This window comes from Salmo trutta, chromosome 6, assembly GCF_901001165.1.
Source record: "Salmo trutta chromosome 6, fSalTru1.1, whole genome shotgun sequence".
NCBI lineage: Eukaryota > Metazoa > Chordata > Actinopteri > Salmoniformes > Salmonidae > Salmo > Salmo trutta.
The window spans coordinates 27,797,646-27,825,473 of record NC_042962.1 but is presented as its reverse complement, the minus strand read 5'-3'; the positions used below and the strand labels follow the sequence as shown (position 1 = coordinate 27,825,473).

At 53.9% G+C, this 27,828-nt stretch overlaps 1 protein-coding gene across 1 annotated transcript in view; it reads right to left on the bottom strand.

Moving 5' to 3' along the window:
- The window catches only part of LOC115195795 (tyrosine-protein kinase yes), a 47,795-nt gene that overhangs the window by 13,348 nt on the left and 6,619 nt on the right, over positions 1-27,828 (bottom strand). The window contains exons 2-4 of the mRNA XM_029756054.1: positions 7,596-7,883; positions 4,484-4,583; positions 3,831-3,929 (exon numbers count right to left, since the gene is read on the bottom strand). Coding sequence (XP_029611914.1) covers positions 3,831-3,929; positions 4,484-4,583; positions 7,596-7,875 — 479 coding nt within the window. The 5' untranslated portion in view covers positions 7,876-7,883. The remainder of the gene's footprint in view (positions 1-3,830; positions 3,930-4,483; positions 4,584-7,595; positions 7,884-27,828) is intronic.

The window sequence follows — 27,828 nt, the reverse complement described above, 5'->3', positions numbered from 1 at the left end:
GATGTCTACTCATACCATTCTCCAAGTGGAAATGTTGTTTGGAGAGCTCACAAACTGCGAAAACACTTGATAAAGACTTTTGGTTTATTTAATTGCATTTATCAGTTACTGTCAATTTCTTTGTTGTCTTTGTTTGGATAGCATGTCTGGTTTCTCTTTTTAGCGTGAATAGATATACCTGGCCTGTGTGCCAAGAAAAGGTGTGGCTAAAACGTATTTAAGTGCCCGTTTGGGGATGTTGTAGTTAGTTCACTTTTGGGTAACTCAAGGGGAGGCTGTATCTGAGGATGGCAGACCCAACCTGTGCTTTATTGGTTAAGATGGGTTTTGCCTGATGAGAGGCTTTTTCTTTTGAAAGCTGACATTTAAGTCAGAACTTAAAAATATATATCACACACACAGTATCAGTCAAAAGTTCAGACACACCTATTCATTCAAGGGTTATTCTTTATTTTTACTATTTTCTACATTGTAGAATAATAGCGAAGACATCAAAACTATGAAATAACACAAGTGTTAAATCAAAGCATATATTTGAGATTCTTCAAAGTAGCCACCCTTTGCCTTGACAGCTTTGCACACTCTTGGCATTCTCTCAACCAGCTTCATGAGGTAATCACCTGGAATGCATTTCAATTAACTTCTTGCAGATCAGTGGGATGCTAGCGTCCCATTTCGACACCTTCCGGTGAAATTGCAGAGCGCCAAATTCAAATTAAATTACTATAAATACACTGCTCAAAAAATAAAGGGAACATTTAAACAACACAATGTAACTCCAAGTCAATCACACTTCTGTGAAATCAAACTGTCCACTTAGGAAGCAACACTGATTGACAATAAATTTCACATGCTGTTGTGCAAATGGAATAGACAACAGGTGGAAATTATAGGCAATTAGCAAGACACCCCCAATAAAGGAGTGGTTCTGCAGGTGGGGACCACAGACCACTTCTCAGTTCCTATGTTTCCTGGCTGATGTTTTGGTCACTTTTGAATGCTGGCGGTGCTTTCACTCTAGTGGTAGCATGAGACGGAGTCTACAACCCACACAAGTGGCTCAGGTAGTGCAGCTCATCCAGGATGGCACATCAATGCGAGCTGTAGCAAGAAGGTTTGCTGTGTCTGTCAGCGTAGTGTCCAGAGCATGGAGGCGCTACCAGGAGACAGGCCAGTACATCAGGAGACGTGGAGGAGGCCGTAGGAGGGCAACAACCCAGCAGCAGGACCGCTACCTCCGCCTTTGTGCAAGGAGGAGCAGGAGAAGCACTGCCAGAGCCCTGCAAAATGACCTCCAGCAGGCCACAAATGTGCATGTGTCTGCTCAAACGGTCAGAAACAGACTCCATGAGGGTGGTATGAGGACCCGACGTCCACAGGTGGGGGTTGTGCTTACAGCCCAACACCGTGCAGGACGTTTGGCATTTGCCAGAGAACACCAAGATTGGCAAATTCGCCACTGGCGCCCTGTGCTCTTCACAGATGAAAGCAGGTTCACACTGAGCACATGTGACAGACGTGACAGAGTCTGGAGACGCCGTGGAGAACGTTCTGCTGCCTGCAACATCCTCCAGCATGACTGGTTTGGCGGTGGGTCAGTCATGGTGTGGGGTGGCATTTCTTTGGGGGGTGGGGGGGGCGCACAGCCCTCCATGTGCTCGCCAGAGGTAGCCTGACTGCCATTAGGTACCGAGATGAGATCCTCAGACCCCTTGTGAGACCATATGCCGGTGCGGTTGGCCCTGGGTTCGTCCTAATGCAAGACAATGCTAGACCTCATGTGGCTGGAGTGTGTCAGCAGTTCCTGCAAGAGGAAGGCATTGATGCTATGGACTGGCCCGCCCGTTCCCCAGACCTGAATTCAATTGAGCACATCTGGGACATCACGTCTCGCTCCATCCACCAACGCCACACCACAGACTGTCCAGGAGTTGGCGGATGCTTTAGTCCAGGTCTGGGAGGAGATCCCTCAGGAGACCATCCGCCACCTCATCAGGAGCATGCCCAGGCGTTGTAGGGAGGTCATACAGGCACGTGGAGGCCACACACACTACTGAGCCTCATTTTGACTTGTTTTAAGGACATTACATCAAAGTTGGATCAGCCTGTAGTGTGGTTTTCCACTTTAATTTTGAGTGTGACTCCAAATCCAGACCTCCATGGGTTGATAAATTGGATTTCCATTGATTATTTTTGTGTGATTTTGTTGTCAACACATTCAACTATGTAAAGAAAAAAGTATTTAATAAGATTATTTCATTCATTCAGATCTAGGATGTGTTATTTTAGTGTTCCCTTTATTTTTTGGGGCAGTGTACATAGTGCTATAGCAGAAAGGACAACACGACATACAGAAAATAAGCCACTTACTTTGACAGGAACACACACATGTCCAAAGTCCAATTTGTAAGGAAAAACAACCATGAAGGCAATGCGGACGCCAGACAGAAAATGTGCTGGGGGAAAATGTTTGTGCAAGGCATGTTCTGACTTATGATGTGCAATGTCTTCATACTTGATCTCGGGAAACACTCGGGAAGTGCTTGGGCTCTAGTTGAAGAGAGAAGTTTGTTCGGCTCAGTAAAGCCTCAAACATAAGTGATCCGCAACAGTGAAATGGGCTACTTCTTATGTGAATTAACGAGGAGGCGGAACACGCCTCAATTCAAACTGTTGTTAGAGAAAATACTTAGAAAATAATTTGAAATTGACAAGTTGAAACATAGCCCATAGATAATTAGCAGGCAGTGTGCCTTGGTTTGAGGGCAGCGCGGGTAACTATCCTGTTGAGTAACAATCACATTGTGAAACAGTGAGAGCATTCTGACATCACGAGCATGAGCATGAGCATAAAAAAAAATCTCACGCAGGGGCGATGGTTAGAGATATTTGGAACTCACGCTTTAAAAAAGTTCAACACTTTTTTGGTTACTACATGATTCCATGTGTGTTTTCATAGTTTTGATGTCTTCACTATTACTCTACATTGTAGAAAATAGTAAAAAAAAGAAAGAAAAACCCTTGAATGAGTAGGTGTCCAAACTTTTGACCGGGACTGTATATATTTGCAAATATCACCGTCATCTTCGAAAACAACAGCGTTGTGTAAATAAATCCAACACTAATTTGCACCTCTACCTGACAGTCTCCTGCTGAATCTTTGTCCTTGTGACTGCTAGAAGGACCCTATTTTACACTGCGACAGCGCAACGGAGACAGGTTGACAGCGAAATCTGTAGCATGTCACATGACAAGCACTCAATGATCTAGGAATCTGTGCATTTGAACTTTGTTTATTATGGTATAGCGTGATGTTAGCAGAATTCGATACAATTCCAACGCAAGAAACCCAAAAAAGTGTTTGCCCCCCTCGCTGATTTCAACTGCCCCCTTAGTCACTTTATCCTGGCGCCAGATCTGACGGGATTTGTAGTTCTTTGAGTGTTTAGCTACCAATTGACCCTTCACTAAGCCCCACCCCATAATTGTGGGCAACAAATCGTAGCGCTCCAACGGACACATTTTTAAGGCTGCCCCAGCAACTTTTGGTTGATTTAGCAACTTTCCTGTTTGTGTGCCCGCTCTTAGATCACTATGGATAAGATCACCTGGACAGGTGGAACCTGATCTTAGATCAGCACTCCTACCCTGAGACACTTGATACATACGGACCCAGGAGAACAGGAGAAGCGCTGAGATCTTCTAGTGAACGTGCCTCCAGTGAGAGCTGTGTGGTATTATGGTCACGCTGCAGTGATTAGGCTAGCTCTATTTGCTGTTGCAGCTGTGGATAGTCTTAAGAATCAGGTTAGGAGTGACAAGGGTCTTACTCTTCAGCCTGGATCGAGTCAGCTGGTGCCACATAGTTACTGGGGATGTAACCCTTCTTCCCTGTGTTGATGGAGCGCGCCTCCCACCAGTCCCCTTCTCTGTAAGGGGGGGACAGACAGAGAGATAGATAAAGAGAATCATCCAGATAGATATATATCACTACTATGTATGTACAACGGTAGTCTGGTTATGAAAGGGACTTGTATGCTTGCTTTATCTGTGTCTTGGCAGTGAACTTGTACATGCTGTCTTTTATGCATGGATTCTATTGCTATATTATTAAAGCATGCAGCAAAGTATTACATTTGAATTGAACAAAGTCAACCAAGGCTACATTATAGAGCAGAAAGTTATATATGACCTAAGGCACCATCTATGTTAAAGGTTTTGTTAAATTAATCAAATGAAAGTCTCCAGCGATCTGGGTGAAAAAACAGGATCGGGAGGAGGGGACAAATCTAACCCATTTAGGAAGAACACTGTACAGAACAGGTAGTGTTCTTAAAGATATTCTGTCATCGGTACACCACTACTCTACGGGAATAAGCTCCTGATCATGATGAATGACGTTCTCAGAGGGAGGCTGCGTCCCAAATGGCATTCCATTCCCTATGTAGTGCGCTACTTTTGACCAGGGCCCATGGGGACTCACGTGTTGTTGATGATCTGGAAGCGGTCCCCTTTTTTGAACGACAGGTCGTCTGAGGTTCTGGCTTCATAGTCGTACAAGGCCACAAAGAACGTAACCCCACCTGAATACACACACAGAAAACATTAAATAAAACATTCAAGTTAAAAGCACAAGTGAAATTCATGACAGTATGTCCATTTAAGAGGCAGAAAAATATTTTTGTTGACTAACTCGCAGGGATGAGGTGGAGAACCAGTTAGAATATGAAGACATGCAGAGCTACTAATAGCCTACTAAAGATACAAAGACTCCCTATAAATACCTGCCGACCTTTGTGCCAAGATTGTTTCTGTCAATGTCGCTGAATGTTCACAGTACCAAACTCTGCGGCAAAGCTGAGCAGGCACATTGAAATGACAGGAGACCAAGGGACCAATGGAAGATGAGTCAGAGAATGTAGACCTGTAGTGGCGGTTCTGTTTCCATAGCGGCCGTGACTGACTGGTGTCTGTGGTGTGAATGTTCGTGAGCGGAGGGTAGCATCTGTGTTCTCTAGCCTGCACACTCCCTAACGATTTTTCACTCTCGGTAATTCTACTCTATAGAAATTGCCAGTGTATTGACTAGAAATAATGTCATGTTGGTCCGGAAACGGACCGGCCATAGGGCAGTTCGGGTGAATGCCAGATGGGTCGGTCTATCTTAAGCCCAGTGGGCTGGTCTTTTGTGTGTGATTTAAAAAAAAATAATTATGGCTAATGATGGGGGCCTCAAGAGGAAAAGAAAAATGGGGAGATGTGTTAGAAATGCCCAGGCCAATTTCTGCTCCCGGTCCATCCCTGTGTAGGGCATACTGTTGGCAGTGGGATGGGTACAGTTCTGACAGAGAGTCTAAATCAGTTGGGGAGCGGATTTAACGGTCCGGCAAGGTTGTCGTTTGCTTAGCGTCGTAGAGGAAACGATTACGTCAGCTCAGTGCAAAGCGAACATCATTACAAGACATGAATAACAACATAGCACAGGTCAATCTCATCTCGCAGTTACGTAATGTCAATAAATACACTGTAAACCATTCTGCTTACTGGGCAGAGACTAGAGACGGCAGATTGTGTGGATAATAGGGCTGTGACCATAACAGTACCATGAAACAGAGCAGACCAACTCTTTTGTCCTTTAAAAAACCTGCTGTATGTAAAATAGTGTGCTATAGCTTGGGAAATAAATACGTGTGACTCTGGATGACAACATAATGATGTTTGTTTCCAACATTAGGGCAGAACTTCCTAAAGAAGTTAAATCCCTTCGTGTTTTGTTTCCTTGCCACAATACTAACTTGTATCACGATACTGGTATCATCCCGGCCCTAGCAGATAAATATCTATGGTTTTGTCCCAAATGGCAGCCCATTACCTATATAGTGCCCTTAGGCTCTGCTAAAAAGTACTGCACTACATAAGACAGTGTTTCCCAACTCCGGTCCTCAAGCACTCCCAACAGTACATATTTTTGTTGCGGCCCCAGACAAGCACACCTGCTTGAATCAGGTGTTTTTGGGAAACACTGACATAGGGAAGAGGGTGCCATTTGGGACACATCCTATGACACCCCTCATGGGGAGCTCATATTCATCGTACCCACTGCTGAACAACCAAGCTGCCAAAACCAATCCCATTATCTGGTCCAGGAACTCAATACCGTGCCATGTAACTCCCCCCCACACACACACACGAGCAGATAATCCAACAAAGAGGGGGATTACAAACCTAATCCCACCTAAACAGGAGAGCTCAATCTCATCTCACTTCTCTTTGGGACTTTATCAGATTGATTAGTCTCCCTGCCACCTTTAAAATCAATCGTTGTTTATGTGTTGCTAATGACACCTATGGACAACGTGATTGAAGGCCATCTTAAGGCATCCGCGTGCTTCTGAGCCGAAACAGTGGCACGGTATTGAGTTCCTGGACCAGATAATGGGATTGGTTTTGGCAGCTTGGTTGTTCAGCAGTGGGTACGATGAATATGAGCTCCCCATGAAGGGGTGTCATAGGATGTGTCCCAAATGGCAATTCGGTAGAGTTTGTGCATATATGACGACATTTTGTGACGTTTCTGAATTCAGTGAGGCTTTTTTCGTCTGTTCAAGCACACAAATTCTTTCCTGGAGGCAAGCCGAAGTCTACGCACCTTCGTCAGTGATTGGTCAACAGTAGGGATTCTTCATTAAAAGTCTTTGTCGTCATTCAACAAGAACTGATTTTCATGCACATTTGTTAATTGAAAAATACTGCACCAAACAGCTTAGTTAGATGTAAAAGATCTCGTTGGCAAAAATGTCAAAATTAATGACAGATTTCTTGAGTTATCTTAGATTAATTCTGACTACTTTGAAGAAGTGTATACTGGCTATGGCATCTCAAAATTGGACAAAGTACTATTGCCGCTTTTTTCTCGTTTTTCAAGCAAAGGTATGCCAGCACACTCGTTCGGTTCGGCTAGCCGAGTTAAGCTAGGCGCCAGCCAAACTGAAGCCTGCTGACGCCTTAAGAGGGAGATGGTGAGAGACCACTGGATTTGAATCATCTGAAGCGCAATGGCAGGTGGACTTTGGAGTGACTCCAGATATTGGAGTTGTCAGATCAGCAGCTATTCTGTTGTGGGGAATAAATATATAGGTCCTTGTGAAGGAACTATAGAAGTTTCAAATGGCAAACTTTAGACTACTTATATAGTTTCGATGCGGTAAAGAGGACAATGGCACTAGACCAAAACAATGGAAATGGCAAGTAAATTTGCAGACATTTAGGCTATTGTTTGTGTGTCTATTTCACACTATGTTGAGGTTAAAAAGAAATCTGACTATAATGCTTGTATGGATGTCAACCCCAATACAGATGTTGAATGTGTGCCAATCTGGCATCTTTCTTTTATCCCCCACGTTCTGCTGTATTATAGTTACAATAGAAAGGCATACAGGTGCGTAAGGAAATCCACACTTGAAATCTACACGCACACAAACGCATCGCACAAATCATCCATTGATGTCAACGTGTGATTTGCACAAACATTTTTATGTAGGCTACGCTTGAAGATCTCAAGTTAGGATCGTGTGGATAATATAGGCAAGTCTCACTTGAGACGGCACCGGGGAACGTGCCGGGCAGAGCACCGGAGAAGGAGGTGGAAGCCCCTCCGAAGGGGGTCATGATGGAGGAAGCTCCTCCAAAGGGGGTGATGGTGTGGGGGTTGAAACCTGCAGCGGGCCCCGTGGAGGACGGCTGGTTCTGCTGCAGCTGGGTGGGGTCAGGCCCGTAGTGGCCCACGTGGGGGCCGATGACATCTGAGACCGGAGCATTATCCGGGCGGTATTTCATGGTAGGCCCCTTGTCCTCTTTACTCTTGATGCAGCCCATGGTCACGTCTGGAGAGAAACAAAGTTAAGAGCTTAGTTTCAGAACAGGACTGAAACAAATCCACAGGACAGTACAGGACTGAATATTCACTCCTGTGTCAGTCACCGTTGGCATAGATGTGATGGGCTAAGTGTGCGGAGGTGGGGGGAAGCTAAGAGCTTACAAATGATTAAGAACTACAGCATACAGACTGGTTAGAAGGATTCCATTAATGAGACATCGACTACCACTGTAGCCACAACCTAGAGAATTGTACGTCTATAAAAATGTACATTTGTAAACCTTTTTTTGTTGTCAAACTATATGATGTACTTTTATTTTATGGCTAAAGTCATGAGTACAGATGCTGTATAATCTAGGACAAAAATCCTAAATCTGATCTGAAATGATTTGGTTGTGGAGCGTCACTCGCGGTCATAATCAAAAAACGTGACCTGGTTCAATCACTCGGCAGAACTAGTCTAGTGTATCCTATGCAAAGTACATACATCATGTTATACTGATTGACGGTTGTTTGTGTTTATCTGTATGACTTTAGGAGATAACATGTTTATTACATGAATATCCAACTGACAGCAGATGAAAAGCCATGCTGATGCAAACAGTAAGAATTCTGGGAAACGCATGTTTTACATTTGCTGCTTTTTGTGTGGGTCAAACCTTCACAATAATGGTTGCAACACATGGTCACCAGCCATTTAAAAACTCCAAAGTACATTAGGCTATGTCCCAATTCTCCACCCTTCTCCTGAAGTGTGCACTCGCACACTCCCCGTCATGGATTTAAAAGCATAGGATTGGTGTAAGCATTGGCAGGAGAGAGAGTTTCCACCTTGCCTCAATCCATGCAAGAAAGTGTGCAAGTAGCCTACATACTTCTGGAGAAGGGTGAAGAATAGGCACGCATGCCTTAAAATCACCAGCGACTCTTAGGTCAAACCATTATGTCCCGAAAAAGCAACACTTTTATACTGGCGTGTTCACCATCTGCATTGTTCTCATTCTTCCCTCTCAACATAATTGGCCAGTGTTACCCCGAGGCATTCCCTTTGTGAAGAGGCGGCCACGTAAATATGCTCCAGTCAGGGGATGTTTTGACTGATCCGGAAACAGCTGCCCTAGTCTGAGGGGGTTACAGCCATGACTCTCAATCGTTTTCTTTACCAGGGGGGTGGGCTCTACGAAATTGTGAACCTTCTTCGAAATCTCAAGCTCGCTCGCTCGGCTTGCTTGTAACTACGAATGGCTGTCAAGAGGACTAGTGGCTGGCAAACAAGGTATGATGAATTCAGAACTTTGGAGGAGAACTTCGATTTACACTTGAGAGCTGACTAAAATCAGTTTGAACTGACTGAGGGACCTGTCAGTTAGCAACGTCCCGGGGACTTATACGGACACATTTTCCCCAAAATGTCCTGCTCATTCCCTCCTGACCACAGCCATATTCAAACTGAGCTTTCTGGAAAACCTGGGAATTTTGGGAAAGTTAACAGAATTTTGCATCCCTATGACTGTCTAGTAGACTGAGACAGAGAAAAAGGGAATGGCAGAAGTTCACTGAGTTTTTCAGCTGCCGAGCTGCCAAGTAAAACAACAAAAACGGGGGCAAACCGCAAGAAGACTTCACAAGAAATCAGGGCACTTTGCTCAAATAAAATTGTACACTGAATACATTTCATGCTATGGTTCGAATCGCGTGTTGACAGATCTCTATAAAACTGATTTAAAAGTGGTCAGTCGTAGCTAATAGGCCTACATTAAGTCAAATGAGATTTAAAAAGAAATGAAAAGAAAGATACGGTTCATATAAATCTAATCTCAGATGTTCAGATCAGAGGCCAAGAAATTCTTGTCAGCCACATGAATATGGAACCAGCCCTCACTTTAAGGGAGTCTAACCCACTCTCCCCTTTAACTTGAGATGGTATGCTGGTCTCCTGGAGGGTAAGAGAGGTTGGGTTGGTTGACTGTGGGGTTTGAAGTTCACCATCAGAACGAAGTGGCCCAGAGACTCAGGGTCAGCGCTTAACTTGCCACACCATAAAAGCAGTTCCAGGCCTACAGTGGGGGAAAAAAGTCTTTGATCCCCTGCTGATTTTGTACGTTTGCCCACTGACAAAGAAAGGATCAGTCTATAATTTTAATGGTAGGTTTATTTGAACAGTGAGAGACAGAATAACAAAAATATCCAGAAAAACGCATGTCAGAAATGTTATAAATTGATTTGAATTATAATGAGGGAAATAAGTATTTGACCCCTCCCAATCAGAAAGATTTCTGGCTCCCAGATGTCTTTTATACAGGTAACGAGCTGAGATTAGGAGCACACTCTTAAAGGGAGTGCTCCTAACCGCAGCTTGTTACCTGTAAAAAAGACACCTGTCCACAGAAGCAATCAATCAGATTCCAAACTCTCCACCATGGTCAAGACCAAAGAGCTCTCCAAGGATGTCAGGGACAAGATTGTAGACCTACACAAGGCTGGAATGGGCTACAAGACCATCGCCAAGCAGCTTGGTGAGAAGGTGACAACATTTGGTGCAATTATTCGCAAATGGAAGAAACACAAAAGAACTGTCAATATCCCTCGGCCTGGGGCTCCATGCAAGATCTCACCTCGTGGAGTTGCAATGATCATGAGAACGGTGAGGAATCAGCCCAGAACTACACAGGAGGATCTTGTCAATGATCTCAAGGCAGCTGGGACCATAGTCACCAAGAAAACAATTGGTAACACACTACGCCGTGAAGGACTGAAATCCTGCAGCGCCCGCAAGGTCCCCCTGCTCAAGAAAGCACATATACATGCCCATCTGAAGTTTGCCAATGAACATCTGAATGACTCAGAGGACAACTGGTGAAAGTGTTGTGGTCAGATGAGACCAAAATGGAGCTCTTTGACATCCACTCAACTCACCGTGTTTGGAGGAGGAGGAATGCTGCCTATGACCCCAAGAACACCATCTCCACTGTCAAACATGGAGGTGGAAACATTATGCTTTGGGGGTGTTTTTCTGCTAAGGGGACAGGACAACTTCACCGCATCAAAGGGACGATGGACGGGGCCATGTACCGTCAAATCTGGGTGAGAACCTCCTCCCCTCAGCCAGGGCATTGAAAATGGGTCGTGGATGGGTATTCCAGCATGACATTGACCCAAAACACACTGCCAAGGCAACAAAGGAGTGGCTCAAGAAGAAGCACATTAAGGTCCTGGAGTGGCCTAGCCAGTCTCCAGACCGTAATCCCATAGAAAATCTGTGGAGGGAGCTGAAGGTTCGAGTTGCCAAACGTCAGCCTCGAAACCTTAATGACTTGGAGAAGATCTGCAAAGAGGAGTGGGACAAAATCCCTCCTGAGATGTGTGCAAACCTGGTGGCCAACTACAAGAAACGTCTGACCTCTGTGATTGCCAACAAGGGTTTTGCCACCAAGTACTAAGTCATGTTTTGCAGAGGGGTCAAATACTTATTTCCCTCATTAAAATGCAAATCATTTTATAACATTTTTGACATGTGTTTTTCTGGATTTTTTTGTTGTTATTCTGTCTCTCACTGTTCAAATAAACCTACCATTAAAATTATAGACTGATCATTTCTTTGTAAGTGGGCAAACGTACAAAATCAGCAGGGGATCAAATACTTTTTTCCCCCACTGTACATCCTAGTCATATAGCTGCAGCCTGCATCCTAGCTTTTACGACATCTCAATAAAACACAGACCATCTGTTCTAGGATTTATTTCTCTCAACAAAACACAGTTAACCATTCGCCAACTCTGCCCTTACGTCACATCTGGTCACTGAGTATACAAAACATTAAGAACACCTGCTCTTTCCATGACATAGCTTTCACCTGGTCAGTCTATGATCCCTTATTGATGTCACTTGTTAAATCCCCTTTAAAAATCAGTGTGGACGAAGGGGAGGAGATGGCTTAAAAATCCTTATTTAACCTTTGAGACAATTGAGACATTGATTGCGTATGTGTGCCATTCAGAGTGTGAATTGGGCAAGACAAAATATTTAAATGCCTTTGAACGGGGTATGGTAGTAGGCGCCAGGCGCACCGGTTTGTGTCAAGAACTGCAACGCTGCTGGGTTTTTCACGCTCAACAGTTTCCCGTGTGAATGAACAATAGTCCACCACCCAAAGGGTCATCCAGCCAACTTGACACAGCTGTGGGAAGCATTGGAGTCAACATGGGCCAGCACCCTGTGGGACGCTTTAGACACCATGTAGAGTCCATGCCCTGACTAACTGAGGCTGTTCAGAGGGCTAAAGAGGGTACAAGTCAATATTAGGAAAGTAATCTTAATGTTTGATATACTCAGTGTATAGTGACCTCCATCTCTCAGAGGAAACGGACTGGATTGGTTTCAGGCTGGCAGTGACACAGATATGTAAAGTTGGAGAGGCAGTGTATATTCAGCAGCACCCGACTGTGTGTGTGTACACACACACACACACACACACACACACACACACACACATTCCTTTGGTGCATTTATATAAACAGATAGCAGAGGAGGGAAACATGATCTTATGATCCAAGCATTCACACCAGTGCCATTTTAAAGCCCCTTCACTAACCCGACATGGCCTAAGCATAACACTTATCCTAAGTAAATGGGGAGACTGAAGCAGGTTCATATTGCCACGAATAGGCCAAGTACAGTATTACAAGTGATTGTTTTTCATCTCGTGTCATTCTTTCACCCACACACTAATCCCTATAGCCCTCCCTCTTACACAAATGCCGATAAGCGGAGCAAAACGCCATTGCATGGCAAAGCGGGAGGGAGAGACATTTGCTATGAATGTAGAGATAAAATGACATTAGTATTTGTGTGTGTGTGTGTTTGTGAGTGTGTGTCAAAGAGGGACACAGGCTGGGAATGGGACATTGTGCCAAATCCTCTCACATGGGTGACTGTCAGCACTGAGAAGAGCCAGCTGAGAAAAGCCACACAGAGAGACAGAGAGAGAGTGAGAAGCCAGAGAGCGAGAGTCAGAGAGCGAGCGAGAGGTGCCAGAGAGCAAGGAGCCAGAGAGTGAGCCAGAGAGAGAGCGAGAGAGGAGCCAGAGAGCGAGAGCGGAGCCAGAGAGCGAGAGCCAGGGAGCGAGAGAGGAGCGCGAGAGAGGAGCGCGAGAGCGAGAGAGGAGCACGAGAGCGAGAGAGGAGCGCGAGAGCGAGAGAGGAGCGAGAGAGGAGCGCGAGAGCGAGAGAGGAGCCAGAGAGGAGCCAGAGAGCGAGAGAGGAGCCAGAGAGCGAGGAGCCAGAGAGCGAGAGCGGAGCCAGAGAGCGAGGAGCCAGAGAGCGAGAGCGGAGACAGAGAGAGAGAGCCAGGGAGCGAGAGAGGAGCGCGAGAGCGAGAGAGGAGCGCGAGAGGAGCGCGAGAGCGAGAGAGGAGCGAGAGAGGAGCGCGAGAGCGAGAGAGGAGCGCGAGAGCGAGAGAGGAGCCAGAGAGCGAGAGCGGAGCCAGAGAGCGAGGAAACAGAGAGCGAGAGCGGAGCCAGAGAGCGAGGAGCCAGAGAGCGAGAGCGGAGCCAGAGAGAGAGAGAGCGAGCGGAGCCAGAGAGAGAGAGAGCGAGCGGAGCCAGAGAGAGAGAGCGAGCGGAGCCAGAGAGAGCGAGCGGAGCCAGAGAGCGCGAGAGGAGCCAGAGAGCGCGAGCGGAGCCAGAGAGCGGAGCCAGAGAGCGAGAGCGGAGCCAGAGAGCGAGAGCGGAGCCAGAGAGCGAGAGCGGAGCCAGAGAGCGAGAGCGGAGCCAGAGAGCGAGAGCGGAGCCAGAGAGCGGAGCCAGAGAGCGAGAGCGGAGCCAGAGAGCGAGAGCGGAGCCAGAGAGCGAGAGAGGAGCCAGAGAGCAGAGCCAGAGAGCGAGAGCGGAGCCAGAGAGCGAGAGCGGAGCCAGAGAGCGAGAGCGGAGCCAGAGAGCGAGAGCGGAGCCAGAGAGCGGAGCCAGAGAGCGAGAGCGGAGCCAGAGCGGAGCCAGAGAGCGAGAGCGGAGCCAGAGCGGAGCCAGAGAGCGAGAGCGGAGCCAGAGAGCGAGAGCGGAGCCAGAGAGCGGAGCCAGAGAGGAGCCAGAGAGCGAGAGCGGAGCCAGAGAGCGGAGCCAGAGAAAGAGAGCGAGAGCGGAGCCAAAGAGAGAGAGCGGAGCCAGAGAGCGAGAGCGGAGCCAGAGCGGAGCCAGAGAGCGAGAGCGGAGCCAGAGAGAGAGAGCGAGAGAGGAGCCAGAGAGAGAGAGCGAGAGGAGCCAGAGAGAGAGAGCGAGAGGAGCCAGAGAGAGAGCGAGCGAGAGGAGCCAGAGAGCGAGAGAGCGAGAGGAGCCAGAGAGCGAGAGGAGCCAGAGAGAGAGAGAGCGAGAGGAGCCAGAGAGAGAGAGAGCGAGAGGAGCCAGAGAGAGAGAGAGCGAGAGGAGCCAGAGAGCGCGAGAGGAGCCAGAGAGCGAGAGCGGAGCCAGAGAGCGAGAGAGGAGCCAGAGAGCGGAGCCAGAGAGCGAGAGCGGAGCCAGAGAGCGAGAGCGGAGCCAGAGAGCGAGAGCGGAGCCAGAGAGCGGAGCCAGAGAGCGAGAGCGGAGCCAGAGAGGAGCCAGAGAGCGAGAGCGGAGCCAGAGCGGAGCCAGAGAGCGAGAGCGGAGCCAGAGAGCGAGAGCGGAGCCAGAGAGCGGAGCCAGAGAGCGAGAGCGGAGCCAGAGAGCGAGAGCGGAGCCAGAGAGGAGCCAGAGAGCGAGAGCGGAGCCAGAGAGCGGAGCCAGAGAAAGAGAGCGAGAGCGGAGCCAAAGCGAGAGAGCGGAGCCAGAGAGCGAGAGCGGAGCCAGAGAGCGAGAGCGGAGCCAGAGAGCGAGAGCGGAGCCAGAGAGCGAGAGCGGAGCCAGAGAGAGAGAGCGAGAGCGGAGCCAGAGAGAGAGAGCGAGAGAGGAGCCAGAGAGAGAGAGCGAGCGAGAGGAGCCAGAGAGAGAGAGCGAGCGAGAGGAGCCAGAGAGAGAGAGCGAGCGAGAGGAGCCAGAGAGAGAGCGAGCGAGAGGAGCCAGAGAGCGAGAGGAGCCAGAGAGCGAGAGGAGCCAGAGAGCGAGAGAGCGAGAGGAGCCAGAGAGAGAGAGCGCGAGAGGAGCCAGAGAGCGCGAGAGGAGCCAGAGAGCGCGAGAGGAGCCAGAGAGCGCGAGAGGAGCCAGAGAGCGGAGCGCGAGAGGAGCCAGAGAGCGGAGCGAGAGGAGCCAGAGAGCGGAGCGAGAGAGCGGAGCGAGAGAGCGAGAGCGGAGCCAGAGAGCGGAGCCAGAGAGCGAGAGCGGAGCCAGAGAGCGGAGCCAGAGAGCGAGAGCGGAGCCAGAGAGCGAGAGCGGAGCCAGAGAGCGAGAGCGGAGCCAGAGAGCGAGGAGCCAGAGAGCGAGAGCGGAGCCAGAGAGCGGAGCCAGAGAGCGGAGCCAGAGAGCGGAGCCAGAGAGAGAGAGAGCGAGCGGAGCCAGAGAGAGAGAGAGCGAGCGGAGCCAGAGCGCGAGAGGAGCCAGAGAGCGCGAGAGGAGCCAGAGAGCGCGAGAGGAGCCAGAGAGCGCGAGAGGAGCCAGAGAGCGCGAGAGGAGCCAGAGAGCGGAGCCAGAGAGCGCGAGAGGAGCGAGAGCGAAGCCAGAGAGCGAGGCCAGAGAGCGGAGCCAGAGAGCGGAGCCAGAGAGAGAGAGCGGAGCCAGAGAGCGAGAGGAGCCAGAGAGAGAGAGCGAGAGGAGCCAGAGAGCGCGAGAGGAGCCAGAGACCGAGAGCGAAGCCAGAGAGCGAGCGCGGAGCCAGAGAGCGAGAGAGGAGCCAGAGAGCGAGAGAGGAGCCAGAGAGCGAGAGAGGAGCCAGAGAGCGAGAGAGGAGCCAGAGAGCGAGAGAGGAGCCAGAGAGGAGCCAGAGAGAGAGAGCGGAGCCAGAGAGAGAGAGAGAGCGAGCGGAGCCAGAGAGAGAGAGCAGAGCGAGAGAGCGGAGCGAGAGATCGCAAGAGCGGAGCCAGAGAGCGAGAGCGGAGCCAGAGAGCGGAGCCAGAGAGCGGAGCCAGAGAGAGAGAGAGCGAGAGGAGCCAGAGAGCGCGAGAGGAGCCAGAGAGCGCGAGAGGAGCCAGAGAGCGCGAGAGGAGCCAGAGAGCGCGAGAGGAGCCAGAGAGCGCGAGAGGAGCCAGAGAGCGCGAGCGGAGCCAGAGAGCGCGAGCGGAGCCAGAGAGCGCGAGCGGAGCCAGAGAGCGCGAGCGGAGCCAGAGAGCGCGAGAGGAGCGAGAGCGGAGCCAGAGAGCGAGAGGAGCCAGAGAGCGTGAGAGGAGCCAGAGAGCGCGAGAGGAGCCAGAGAGCGCGAGAGGAGCCAGAGAGCGGAGCCAGAGAGCGCGAGAGGAGCGAGAGCGGAGCCAGAGAGCGAGAGCGAAGCCAGAGAGCGAGGCCAGAGAGCGGAGCCAGAGAGCGAGAGCGGAGTCAGAGAGCGAGAGGAACCAGAGAGCGAGAGGAGCCAGAGAGCGAGAGGAGCCAGAGAGCGAGAGGAGCCAGAGAGAGAGAGCGAGAGGAGCCAGAGAGAGAGAGCGAGAGGAGCCAGAGAGAGAGAGCGAGAGGAGCCAGAGAGAGAGAGCGAGAGGAGCCAGAGAGAGAGAGCGAGCGCAGAGCCAGAGAGCGAGAGAGGAGCCAGAGAGCGAGAGAGGAGCCAGAGAGCGAGAGAGGAGCCAGAGAGCAAGAGAGGAGCCAGAGAGCGAGAGAGGAGCCAGAGAGCGAGAGCGGAGCCAGAGAGAGAGAGAGGAGCCAGAGAGCGAGAGCGGAGCCAGAGAGAGAGAGAGAGCGAGCGGAGCCAGAGAGAGAGAGCAGAGCGAGAGAGCGGAGCGAGAGAGCGAGAGCGAAGCCAGATAGCAAGAGCGGAGCCAGAGAGCGAGAGCGGAGCCAGAGAGCGAGAGCGGAGCCAGAGAGCGAGAGCGGAGCCAGAGAGCGGAGCCAGAGAGCGAGAGCGGAGCCAGAGAGCGGAGCCAGAGAGCGGAGCCAGAGAGAGAGAGAGCGAGCGGAGCCAGAGAGAGAGAGAGAGAGAAGAGCGAGAGGAGCCAGAGAGCGCGAGAGGAGCCAGAGAGCGCGAGAGGAGCCAGAGAGCGCGAGAGGAGCCAGAGAGCGCGAGAGGAGCCAGAGAGCGCGAGAGGAGCCAGAGAGCGCGAGAGGAGCCAGAGAGCGCGAGAGGAGCCAGAGAGCGCGAGAGGAGCCAGAGAGCGCGAGAGGAGCGAGAGCGGAGCCAGAGAGCGCGAGAGGAGCCAGAGAGCGCGAGAGGAGCGAGAGCGGAGCCAGAGAGTGAGAGAGCGAGAGCGAAGCCAGAGAGCAAGAGCGGGGCCAGAGAGCGGAGCCAGAGAGCGAGAGCGGAGCCAGAGAGCGAGAGAGCGAAAGGAGCCAGAGAGCGAGAGGAGCCAGAGAGAGAGAGAGAGAGAGAGGAGCCAGAGAGCGCGAGAGGAGCCAGAGAGCGCGAGCGGAGCCAGAGAGCGCGAGAGGAGCGAGAGCGCGAGAGGAGCGAGAGCGGAGCCAGAGAGCGCGAGAGTAGCGAGAGCGGAGCCAGAGAGTGAGAGCAAGAGCGAAGCCAGAGAGCGAGAGCGGGGCCAGAGAGCGGAGCCAGAGAGCGAGAGCGGGGCCAGAGAGCGGAGCCAGAGAGCGAGAGCGGGGCCAGAGAGCGGAGCCAGAGAGCGAGAGCGGGGCCAGAGAGCGAGAGAGCGAAAAGAGCCAGAGAGCGAGAGGAGCCAGAGAGAGAGAGAGAGAGAGAGAGGAGCCAGAGAGCCAGAGAGCGAGAGGAGCCAGAGAGCGCGAGAGGAGCCAGAGAGCGCGAGAGGAGCCAGAGAGCGCGAGAGGAGCCAGAGAGCGCGAGAGGAGCCAGAGAGCGCGAGAGGAGCGAGAGAGCGAGAGCGGAGCCAGAGAGCGAGAGCGGAGCCAGAGAGCGGAGCCAGAGAGCGAGAGCGGAGCCAGAGAGCGGAGCCAGAGAGCGAGAGCGGAGCCAGAGAGCGGAGCCAGAGAGCGAGAGCGGAGCCAGAGAGCGAGAGCGGAGCCAGAGAGCGAGAGAGGAGCCAGAGAGCGAGAGCGGAGCCAGAGAGCGAGAGCGGAGCCAGAGAGCGAGAGCGGAGCCAGAGAGCGGAGCCAGAGAGAGAGAGAGCGAGCGGAGCCAGAGAGAGAGAGAGCGCGAGAGGAGCCAGAGAGCGCGAGAGGAGCCAGAGAGCGCGAGAGGAGCCAGAGAGCGCGAGAGGAGCCAGAGAGCGCGAGGGGAGCCAGAGAGCGCAGCCAGAGAGGGCGAGAGGAGCGAGAGCGGAGCCAGAGAGTGAGAGCGGAGCCAGAGAGCGAGAGCAGGGCCAGAGAGCGGAGCCAGAGAGGGAGCGAGAGCGAGAGCGAGAGCGGAGCCAGAGAGGGAGCGAGAGCGGAGCCAGAGAGAGAGCGAGAGCGGAGCCAGAGAGAGAGAGCGAGAGCGGAGCCAGAGAGAGAGAGCCAGAGAGAGCCAGAGAGCGAGAGAGCGAGAGGAGCCAGAGAGCAAGAGAGAGCGAGAGGAGCCAGAGAGCAAGAGAGAGCGAGAGGAGCCAGAGAGAGCCAGAGAGCCAGAGAGAGCCAGGGAGCCAGAGAGAGAGAGAGAGAGAGCCAGGGAGAGAGAGCCAGGGAGCCAGGGAGAGAGAGCCAGGGAGCGAGAGAGAGCCAGGGAGCGAGAGAGAGCGAGAGAGAGCCAGGGAGCGAGAGAGAGCCAGGGAGCCAGAGAGAGAGAGAGAGAGAGCCAGAGAGAGAGAGAGAGAGAGCCAGGGAGCCAGGGAGCCAGGGAGAGAGAGCCAGGGAGCCAGGGAGAGAGAGCCAGGGAGCCAGGGAGAGAGAGCCAGGGAGCCAGGGAGAGAGAGCCAGGGAGCCAGGGAGAGAGAGCCAGGGAGCCAGGGAGAGAGAGCCAGGGAGCGAGAGAGAGCCAGGGAGCGAGAGAGAGCCAGAGAGCGAGAGAGAGCCAGAGAGCGAGAGAGAACCAGAGAGAGAGCCAGAGAGAGAGCCAGAGAGAGAGCCAGAGAGAGAGCCAGAGAGAGAGCCAGAGAGAGAGCCAGAGAGAGAGCCAGAGAGAGAGCCAGAGAGAGAGCGAGAGAGAGCCAGAGAGAGCGAGAGAGAGCCAGAGAGAGCGAGAGAGAGCCAGAGGGAGCCAAAGAGTGCCAGAGGAGCCAGAGAGCGAGAGAGAGCGAGCCAGAGAAGCGAGAGAGAGCGAGCCAGAGAGAGCGAGCCAGAGAGAGCGAGCCAGAGAGAGCGAGCCAGCCAGAGAGAGCCAGAGAGAGCCAGAGAGAGCGAGAGAGAGCCAGAGGAGCCAGAGAGCGAGAGAGAGCCAGAGGAGCCAGAGAGCGAGCAGGAGGAGCCAGAGAGCGAGAGAGAGCAGGAGGAGCCAGAGAGCGAGAGAGAGCAGGAGGAGCCAGAGAGAGCAGGAGGAGCCAGAGAGCGAGAGAGAGCAGGAGGAGCCAGAGAGCGAGAGAGAGCAGGAGGAGCCAGAGAGCGAGAGAGAGCAGGAGGAGCCAGAGCGCGAGAGAGAGCAGGAGGAGCCAGAGCGCGAGAGAGAGCAGGAGGAGCCAGAGCGCGAGAGAGAGCAGGAGGAGCCAGAGCGCGAGAGAGAGCAGGAGGAGCCAGAGAGCGAGAGAGAGCAGGAGGAGCCAGAGAGCGAGAGAGAGCAGGAGGAGCCAGAGAGCGAGAGAGAGCAGGAGGAGCCAGAGAGCGAGAGAGAGCAGGAGGAGCCAGAGAGCGAGAGAGAGCAGGAGGAGCCAGAGAAGGAGGAGCCAGAGAGCGAGAGAGAGCATGAGGAGCCAGAGAGCGAGAGAGAGCAGGAGGAGCCAGAGAGCGAGAGAGCAGGAGGAGCCAGAGAGCGAGAGAGAGCAGGTGGAGCCAGAGAGCGAGAGAGAGCAGGAGGAGCCAGAGAGCGAGAGAGAGCAGGAGGAGCCAGAGAGCGAGAGGAGCCAGAGAGCGAGGGAGAGTGAGAGCGAGAGGAGCCAGAGAGCGAGGGAGAGCAAGAGGAGCCAGAGAGCGAGAGGAGCCAGAGAGTGAGGGAGAGCGAGAGGAGCCAGAGAGCGAGGGAGAGCGAGAGGAGCCAGAGAGCGAGGGAGAGCGAGAGGAGCCAGAGAGCGAGGGAGAGCGAGAGGAGCCAGAGAGCCAGGGAGAGAGAGCCAGAGAGCCAGGGAGAGAGCCAGAGAGCCAGGGAGCCCCAGAGAGCCAGGGAGAGAGAGAGAGAGAGAGCCAGAGAGCGAGAGAGAGCCAGAGAGCGAGAGAGAGCCAGAGAGCGAGAGCGAGAGGAGCGAGAGAGAGCAGGAGGAGCCAGAGAGCGAGAGAGAGCCAGAGGAGCCAGAGAGCGAGAGAGAGCGAGAGAGAGCAGGAGGAGCCAGAGAGCGAGGGAGAGCAAGAGGAGCCAGAGAGCGAGGGAGAGCGAGAGGAGCCAGAGAGCGAGGGAGAGCGAGAGGAGCCAGAGAGCGAGGGAGAGCGAGAGGAGCCAGAGAGCGAGGGAGAGCGAGAGGAGCCAGAGAGCCAGGGAGAGCGAGAGGAGCCAGAGAGCGAGGGAGAGCGAGAGGAGCCAGAGAGCCAGGGAGAGCGAGAGGAGCCAGAGAGCCAGGGAGAGAGCCAGAGAGCCAGGGAGCCCCAGAGAGCCAGGGAGAGAGAGAGAGAGAGCCAGAGAGCGAGAGAGAGCGAGAGAGAGCAGGAGGAGCCAGAGAGCGAGAGAGAGAGCGAGAGAGAGCCAGAGGAGCCAGAGGAGCCAGAGAGCGAGGGAGAGCAAGAGGAGCCAGAGAGCGAGGGAGAGCGAGAGGAGCCAGAGAGCGAGAGGAGCCAGAGAGCGAGAGGAGCCAGAGAGCGAGGGAGAGCGAGAGGAGCCAGAGAGCGAGGGAGAGCGAGAGGAGCCAGAGAGCGAGGGAGAGCAAGAGGAGCCAGAGAGCGAGGGAGAGCGAGAGGAGCCAGAGAGAGCGAGAGGAGCCAGAGAGCCAGGGAGAGAGCCAGGGAGCCCCAGAGAGCCAGGGAGAGAGAGAGCCAGAGAGCGAGAGAGCGAGAGAGAGCAGGAGGAGCCAGAGAGCGAGAGAGAGCGAGAGAGAGCCAGAGGAGCCAGAGAGCGAGAGAGAGCCAGAGGAGCCAGAGAGCGAGAGGAGCGAGAGAGAGCCGGAGGAGCCAGAGAGCGAGGGAGAGCGAGAGGAGCCGGAGAGCGAGAGGAGCCAGAGAGCGAGGGAGAGCGAGAGGAGCCAGAGAGCGAGGGAGAGCGAGAGGAGCCAGAGAGCGAGGGAGAGCGAGAGGAGCCAGAGAGCGAGGGAGAGCGAGAGGAGCCAGAGAGCGAGGGAGAGCGAGAGGAGCCAGAGAGCGAGAGGAGCCAGAGAGCGAGAGGAGCCAGAGAGCGAGAGGAGCCAGAGAGCGAGAGGAGCCAGAGAGAGAGCGAGAGAGAGAGCGAGAGAGAGAGCGAGAGAGCGAGAGCGAGAGAGAGAGCGAGAGAGAGAGCGAGAGGAGCCAGAGAGCGAGAGGAGCCAGAGAGCGAGAGGAGCCAGAGAGCGAGAGGAGCCAGAGAGCGAGAGGAGCCAGAGAGCGAGAGAGAGCCAGAGAGCGAGAGAGAGCCAGAGAGCCAGGGAGAGCCAGGGAGAGCCAGAGAGCGAGAGAGAGCCAGAGAGCCAGGGAGAGCCAGAGAGCGAGAGAGAGCCAGAGAGCGAGAGAGAGCCAGAGAGCGAGAGAGAGCCAGAGAGCGAGAGAGAGCCAGAGAGCGAGAGAGAGAGCCAGAGTGCGCGAGAGAGAGCCAGAGAGCGCGAGAGAGAGCCAGAGGCGAGAGAGAGCGAGAGAGAGCAGGAGGAGCCAGAGAGCGAGAGAGAGCGAGCGAGAGAGAGCGAGAGAGAGCGAGAGAGAGCGAGAGAGAGAGAGCGCGAGAGAGCGCGAGAGAGAGCGAGAGAGAGCGAGAGAGAGCGAGAGGAGCCAGAGAGAGCGAGAGAGAGCGAGAGGAGCCAGAGAGAGCGAGAGAGAGCGAGAGGAGCCAGAGAGAGCGAGAGAGAGCGAGAGGAGCCAGAGAGAGCGAGAGAGAGCGAGAGGAGCCAGAGAGAGCGAGAGAGAGCGAGAGGAGCCAGAGAGCGAGAGAGAGCGAGAGGAGCCAGAGAGCGAGAGAGAGCGAGAGGAGCCAGAGAGCGAGAGAGAGCGAGAGGAGCCAGAGAGCGAGAGAGAGCGAGAGGAGCCAGAGAGCGAGAGGAGCCAGAGAGCGAGAGGAGCCAGAGAGCGAGAGGAGCGAGAGGAGCCAGAGAGCGAGAGGAGCGAGAGGAGCCAGAGAGCGAGAGAGAGCGCCAGAGAGCGAGAGGAGCCAGAGAGCGAGAGAGCGAGAGGAGCCAGAGAGCGAGAGAGCGAGAGGAGCCAGAGAGCAAGAGAGAGCGGGAGGAGCCAGAGAGCAAGAGAGAGCGAGAGGAGCCAGAGAGAGCCAGAGAGCGAGAGGAGCCAGAGAGCCAGAGAGAGCCAGAGAGCCAGAGAGAGCCAGGGAGCCAGAGAGAGAGAGAGAGAGAGCCAGGGAGCCAGGGAGAGAGAGCCAGGGAGAGAGAGCCAGGGAGCGAGAGAGAGCCAGGGAGCGAGAGAGAGCCAGGGAGCGAGAGAGAGCCAGGGAGCGAGAGAGAGCCAGAGAGCCAGAGAGCGAGCGAGAGCCAGAGAGCGAGAGAGAGCCAGAGAGCGAGAGAGAGCCAGAGAGCGAGCCAGAGAGCGAGAGAGAGCCAGAGAGCGAGAGAGAGAGCCAGAGAGCCAGAGAGAGAGCCAGAGAGCCAGAGAGAGAGCCAGAGAGCGAGCCAGAGAGAGAGCCAGAGAGCCAGAGAGAGAGCCAGAGAGCCAGAGAGAGAGCGAGAGAGAGCCAGAGAGAGAGCGAGAGAGAGCCAGAGAGAGAGCGAGAGAGAGCCAGAGAGAGAGCGAGAGAGAGCCAGAGAGAGAGCGAGAGAGAGCCAGAGAGAGAGCGAGAGAGAGCCAGAGAGAGCGAGAGGGAGCCAGAGAGAGCGAGAGAGAGCCAGAGAGAGCCAGAGAGAGCGAGAGAGCGAGAGGGAGCCAAAGAGTGCCAGAGGAGCCAGAGAGAGCCAGAGAGCGAGCCAGAGAGAGCGAGCCAGAGAGAGCGAGCCAGAGAGAGCGAGCCAGAGGAGCCAGAGAGCGAGCAGGAGGAGCCAGAGAGCGAGCAGGAGGAGCCAGAGAGCGAGCAGGAGGAGCCAGAGAGCGAGAGGAGCCAGAGAGCGAGAGAGAGCAGGAGGAGCCAGAGAGCGAGAGAGAGCGAGAGGAGCCAGAGAGCGAGGGAGAGCGAGAGGAGCCAGAGAGCAAGGGAGAGCGAGAGGAGCCAGAAAGCCAGAGAGCCAGGGAGAGAGCCAGAGAGCCAGGGAGAGAGCCAGAGAGCCAGGGAGAGAGCCAGAGAGCCAGGGAGCCCCAGAGAGCCAGAGAACGAGAGAGAGCCAGAGAGCGAGAGAGAGCCAGAGAGAGCCAGAGGAGCCAGAGAGCGAGAGAGAGCAGGAGGAGCCAGAGAGCAAGGGAGAGCAAGAGGAGCCAGAGAGCGAGGGAGAGCGAGAGGAGCCAGAGAGCGAGGGAGAGCGAGAGGAGCCAGAGAGCGAGGGAGAGCGAGAGGAGCCAGAGAGCAAGGGAGAGCGAGAGGAGCCGGAGAGCGAGAGGAGCCAGAGAGCGAGGGAGAGCGAGAGGAGCCAGAGAGTGAGGGAGAGCGAGAGGAGCCAGAGAGCCAGGGAGAGCGAGAGGAGCCAGAGAGCCAGGGAGAGCGAGAGGAGCCAGAGAGCCAGGGAGAGAGCCAGAGAGCCAGGGAGCCCCAGAGAGCCAGGGAGAGAGAGAGAGCCAGAGAGCGAGAGAGAGTGAGAGAGAGCAGGAGGAGCCAGAGAGCGAGAGGAGCGAGAGAGAGCAGGAGGAGCCAGAGCGCGAGAGAGAGCAGGAGGAGCCAGAGAGCGAGGGAGAGCGAGAGGAGCCAGAGAGCGAGGGAGAGCAAGAGGAGCCAGAGAGCGAGGGAGAGCGAGAGGAGCCAGAGAGCGAGGGAGAGCGAGGAGCCAGAGAGCGAGGGAGAGCGAGAGGAGCCAGAGAGCGAGAGGAGCCAGAGAGCGAGAGGAGCCAGAGAGCGAGGGAGAGCGAGAGGAGCCAGAGAGCGAGGGAGAGCAAGAGGAGCCAGAGAGCGAGGGAGAGCGAGAGGAGCCAGAGAGCCAGGGAGAGCGAGAGGAGCCAGAGAGCCAGGGAGAGAGCCAGAGAGCCAGGGAGCCCCAGAGAGCCAGAGAGCCAGGGAGCCCCAGAGAGCCAGGGAGAGAGAGAGCCAGAGAGCGAGAGAGAGCAGGAGGAGCCAGAGAGCGAGAGAGAGCCAGAGGAGCCAGAGAGCGAGCGAGAGAGAGCCAGAGGAGCCAGAGAGCGAGGGAGAGCGAGAGGAGCCGGAGAGCGAGAGGAGCCAGAGAGCGAGGGAGAGCGAGAGGAGCCAGAGAGCGAGGGAGAGCGAGAGGAGCCAGAGAGCGAGGGAGAGCGAGAGGAGCCAGAGAGCGAGGAGCCAGAGAGCGAGGGAGAGCGAGGGAGAGCGAGAGGAGCCGGAGAGCGAGAGGAGCCAGAGAGCGAGAGGAGCCAGAGAGCGAGAGGAGCCAGAGAGCGAGAGGAGCCAGAGAGCGAGAGGAGCCAGAGAGCGAGAGGAGCCAGAGAGCGAGAGGAGCCAGAGAGCGAGGGAGAGCGAGAGGAGCCAGAGAGCGAGAGGAGCCAGGGAGAGCCCCGGAGAGCCAGGGAGAGAGAGAGAGCCAGGGAGAGCCAGAGAGAGAGAGAGAGAGAGAGCCAGGGAGAGCCAGAGAGAGAGAGAGAGAGAGAGCCAGAGAGAGAGAGAGAGAGAGAGAGAGAGCCAGGGAGAGCCAGAGAGAGAGAGCGAGCCAGGGAGAGAGCCAGGGAGAGAGCGAGGCCAGGGAGAGAGCCAGGGAGAGAGCCAGCCCAGGGAGAGAGCCAGCCCAGGGAGAGAGCCAGGGAGAGAGCCAGCCCAGGGAGAGAGCCAGGGAGAGGTGAGAGCGCGCGACCGGGAGGAGACAGAGAGCGCGCGGCGCTCGCGCGACCGGGAGGAGACAGAGAGCGCGCGGCGCGCGCGAGACCGGGAGGAGACAGAGAGCGCGCGCGAGACCGGGAGGAGACAGAGAGCGCGCGCGCGCGAGACCGGGAGGAGACAGAGAGCGCGCGCGAGAGAGACCGGGAGGAGACAGAGAGCGCGCGCGAGAGAGACAGAGAGCGCGCGCGAGAGAGACCGGGAGGAGACAGAGAGCGCGCGCGAGAGAGACCGGGAGGAGACAGAGAGCGCGCGCGAGAGAGACCGGGAGGAGACAGAGAGCGCGCGCGAGAGAGACCGGGAGGAGACAGAGAGCGCGCGCGAGAGAGACCGGGAGGAGACAGAGAGCGCGCGCGAGAGAGACCGGGAGGAGACAGAGAGCGCGCGCGAGAGAGACCGGGAGGAGACAGAGAGCGCGCGCGAGAGAGACCGGGAGGAGACAGAGAGCGCGCGCGAGAGAGACCGGGAGGAGACAGAGAGCGCGCGCGAGACCGGGAGGAGACAGAGAGCGCGCGCGAGACCGGGAGGAGACAGAGAGCGCGCGCGAGACCGGGAGGAGACAGAGAGCGCGCGCGAGACCGGGAGGAGACAGAGAGCGCGCGCGAGACCGGGAGGAGACAGAGAGCGCGCGCGAGACCAGTAGGAGACAGAGCGCGCGAGACCAGTAGGAGACAGAGCGCGCGAGACCAGTAGGAGACAGAGCGCGCGAGACCAGTAGGAGACAGAGCGCGCGAGACCAGTAGGAGACAGCGCGCGCGAGACCAGAGAAGCCTGAGTCAAAGCAAACGCAAATAGCTATACAGCCTGAAAATACCAGTGATGGTGTAGACCTAAATCAAAGTGTTGTTTCTGCAACAGTATCTTCGAAATCAAAGAGGAATATGCAAAGCATGAATGTTAGCTACATGAAGTAGCTAATAAAAAATAAAAAAGCAAATAAAAGTAGCCAAAGATTATTGGGTCCACTGAGAAACAGTTATCAGCACTTTGGTTCTTACCCTGTCACAATAACTCCTCCCTGGCATTTTAATTCGTCATCATGTCAAATACCGTATTCAAAGTGCCCATTATTATATTCTAACTATAGAATTAGAACAATCATTTTATTTCCCATGATTCCATTCGCTCACCCAAGTGTTTCTCTAAATCGCAATTGCAAAATTTGGTTCAAAATAAGTCCTAGATTGTTTAACCATATCGTGCAGCCCTACTTGGCAGTGTGGAAATAATCTCAAATGAGTGCAGGAAATGCAAAAATTGCTGGGAATTCGTTTGAACCATATAAAACAAATCAGAATGGCGAAAGACCCATTAAAAGCCACTTTGAATGTATTTGTTTCCACCCTGGAGGCACGCACTACTCATGAAGCAAATGTACAACTTTTATTATTCAAAAACTTAAAATACCGTCAAACATTTTGGCCACATCGCACAGCCCTAGTTCTAATTACTGACGGCGTCCCGTTGCCTTGAGTTTATAACACATAACAGCATAACACTACACATACGTGAAAGGATTTCCAGTAGTCTCGTCTAATGTAGCAAGCTGGTGAAATAGGAAAAGTTCAGGTATTACGTCCCTCAAACATTTCCTCTGTCTGATCTGAAGGGGAAACGGTAGAAATGCAGACCATAGGTATTTGTCTTGTCTTATTACAAGACCCCTCCTGTCTCAGCCTCCAGTATTTATGCTGCAGTAGTTTGTGTGTCGAGGGGGCTAGGGTCAGTCTGTTATATCTGGAGTATTTCTCCTGTCTTATCCGGTGTCCTGTGTGAATTTAAGTTTGCTCTCTCTAATTCTCTCTCTCGGAGGACCTGAGCCCTAGGACCATGCCTCAGGACTACCTGACATGATGACACCTTGCTGTCCCCAGTCCACCTGGCCGTGCTGCTGCTCCAGTTTCAACTGTTCTGCCTGCGGCTGTGGAACCCTGACCTGTTCACCGGACGTGCTACCTGTCCCAGACCTGCTGTTTTCAACTCTCTAGAGACAGCAGGAGGGGTAGATACTCTCAATGATCGGCTATGAAAAGCCAACTGACATTTACTCTTGAGGTGCTGACTTGTTGCACCCTCGACAACTACTGTGATTATTATTATTTGACCATGCTGGTGATTTATGAACATTTGAACATCTTGGCCATGTTCTGTTATAATCTCCACCCGGCACAGCCAGAAGAGGACTGGCCACCCCTCATAGCCTGGTTCCTCTCTAGGTTTCTTCCTAGGTTTTGGCCTTTCTAGGGAGTTTTTCCTAGCCACCGTGCTTCTACATCTGCATTGCTTGCCGTTTTAGGCTGGGTTTCTGTACAGCACTTAGATATCAGCTGATGTAAGAAGGGCTATATAAATACATTTGATTTGATTAGGGAGAAACTCAAGAGTTCTCAGGAGTTGTTTCATTACAGTCCGTTAGATGATGCTGAAATAGAAATGTGTCCTTTCGAAACTAGGTCAAAGTTGGTCTAAATCAAAAGCATTGTGATTTGAGACAGCGAAAGAGTCAGGAATAGTGTGCTTAAAAAGACAGCAAATACCACGCTATGTAGCAGGCGGAGGAAAAACCTACACATTTTGTCTTCTGAAGTATAAACATCCTTTGCATAGGGATCTTGTGGCACTGACTATACCCTAGTATATTTGGAATGATTTAGCTGGTGTAGGGTGAAGTTGCCCCTAGACGCTGAACTTGGGTCAGTTTTTCATTTTCCCCACTAAGGATTGGGGAGGGGAAGCTGATCCTAGATCTGTACCTAGGGGAAACTTCACCCTGAAGCTGCTTTAGCGACGCAGTATGCCCTTCATACATTCCACAGAGAGGGACCCGAAGTTACACCTCCACCTGAGGCTCCTTGACCTCTGATTCTTGACCTCCTTACCCCTAGTGTGCTCACCTTACCTAGGGCTCAGGCCTCACAGAACACAAGATTAAAAGGGCCCAAGTGGGACCCTTCAGTGTGATCC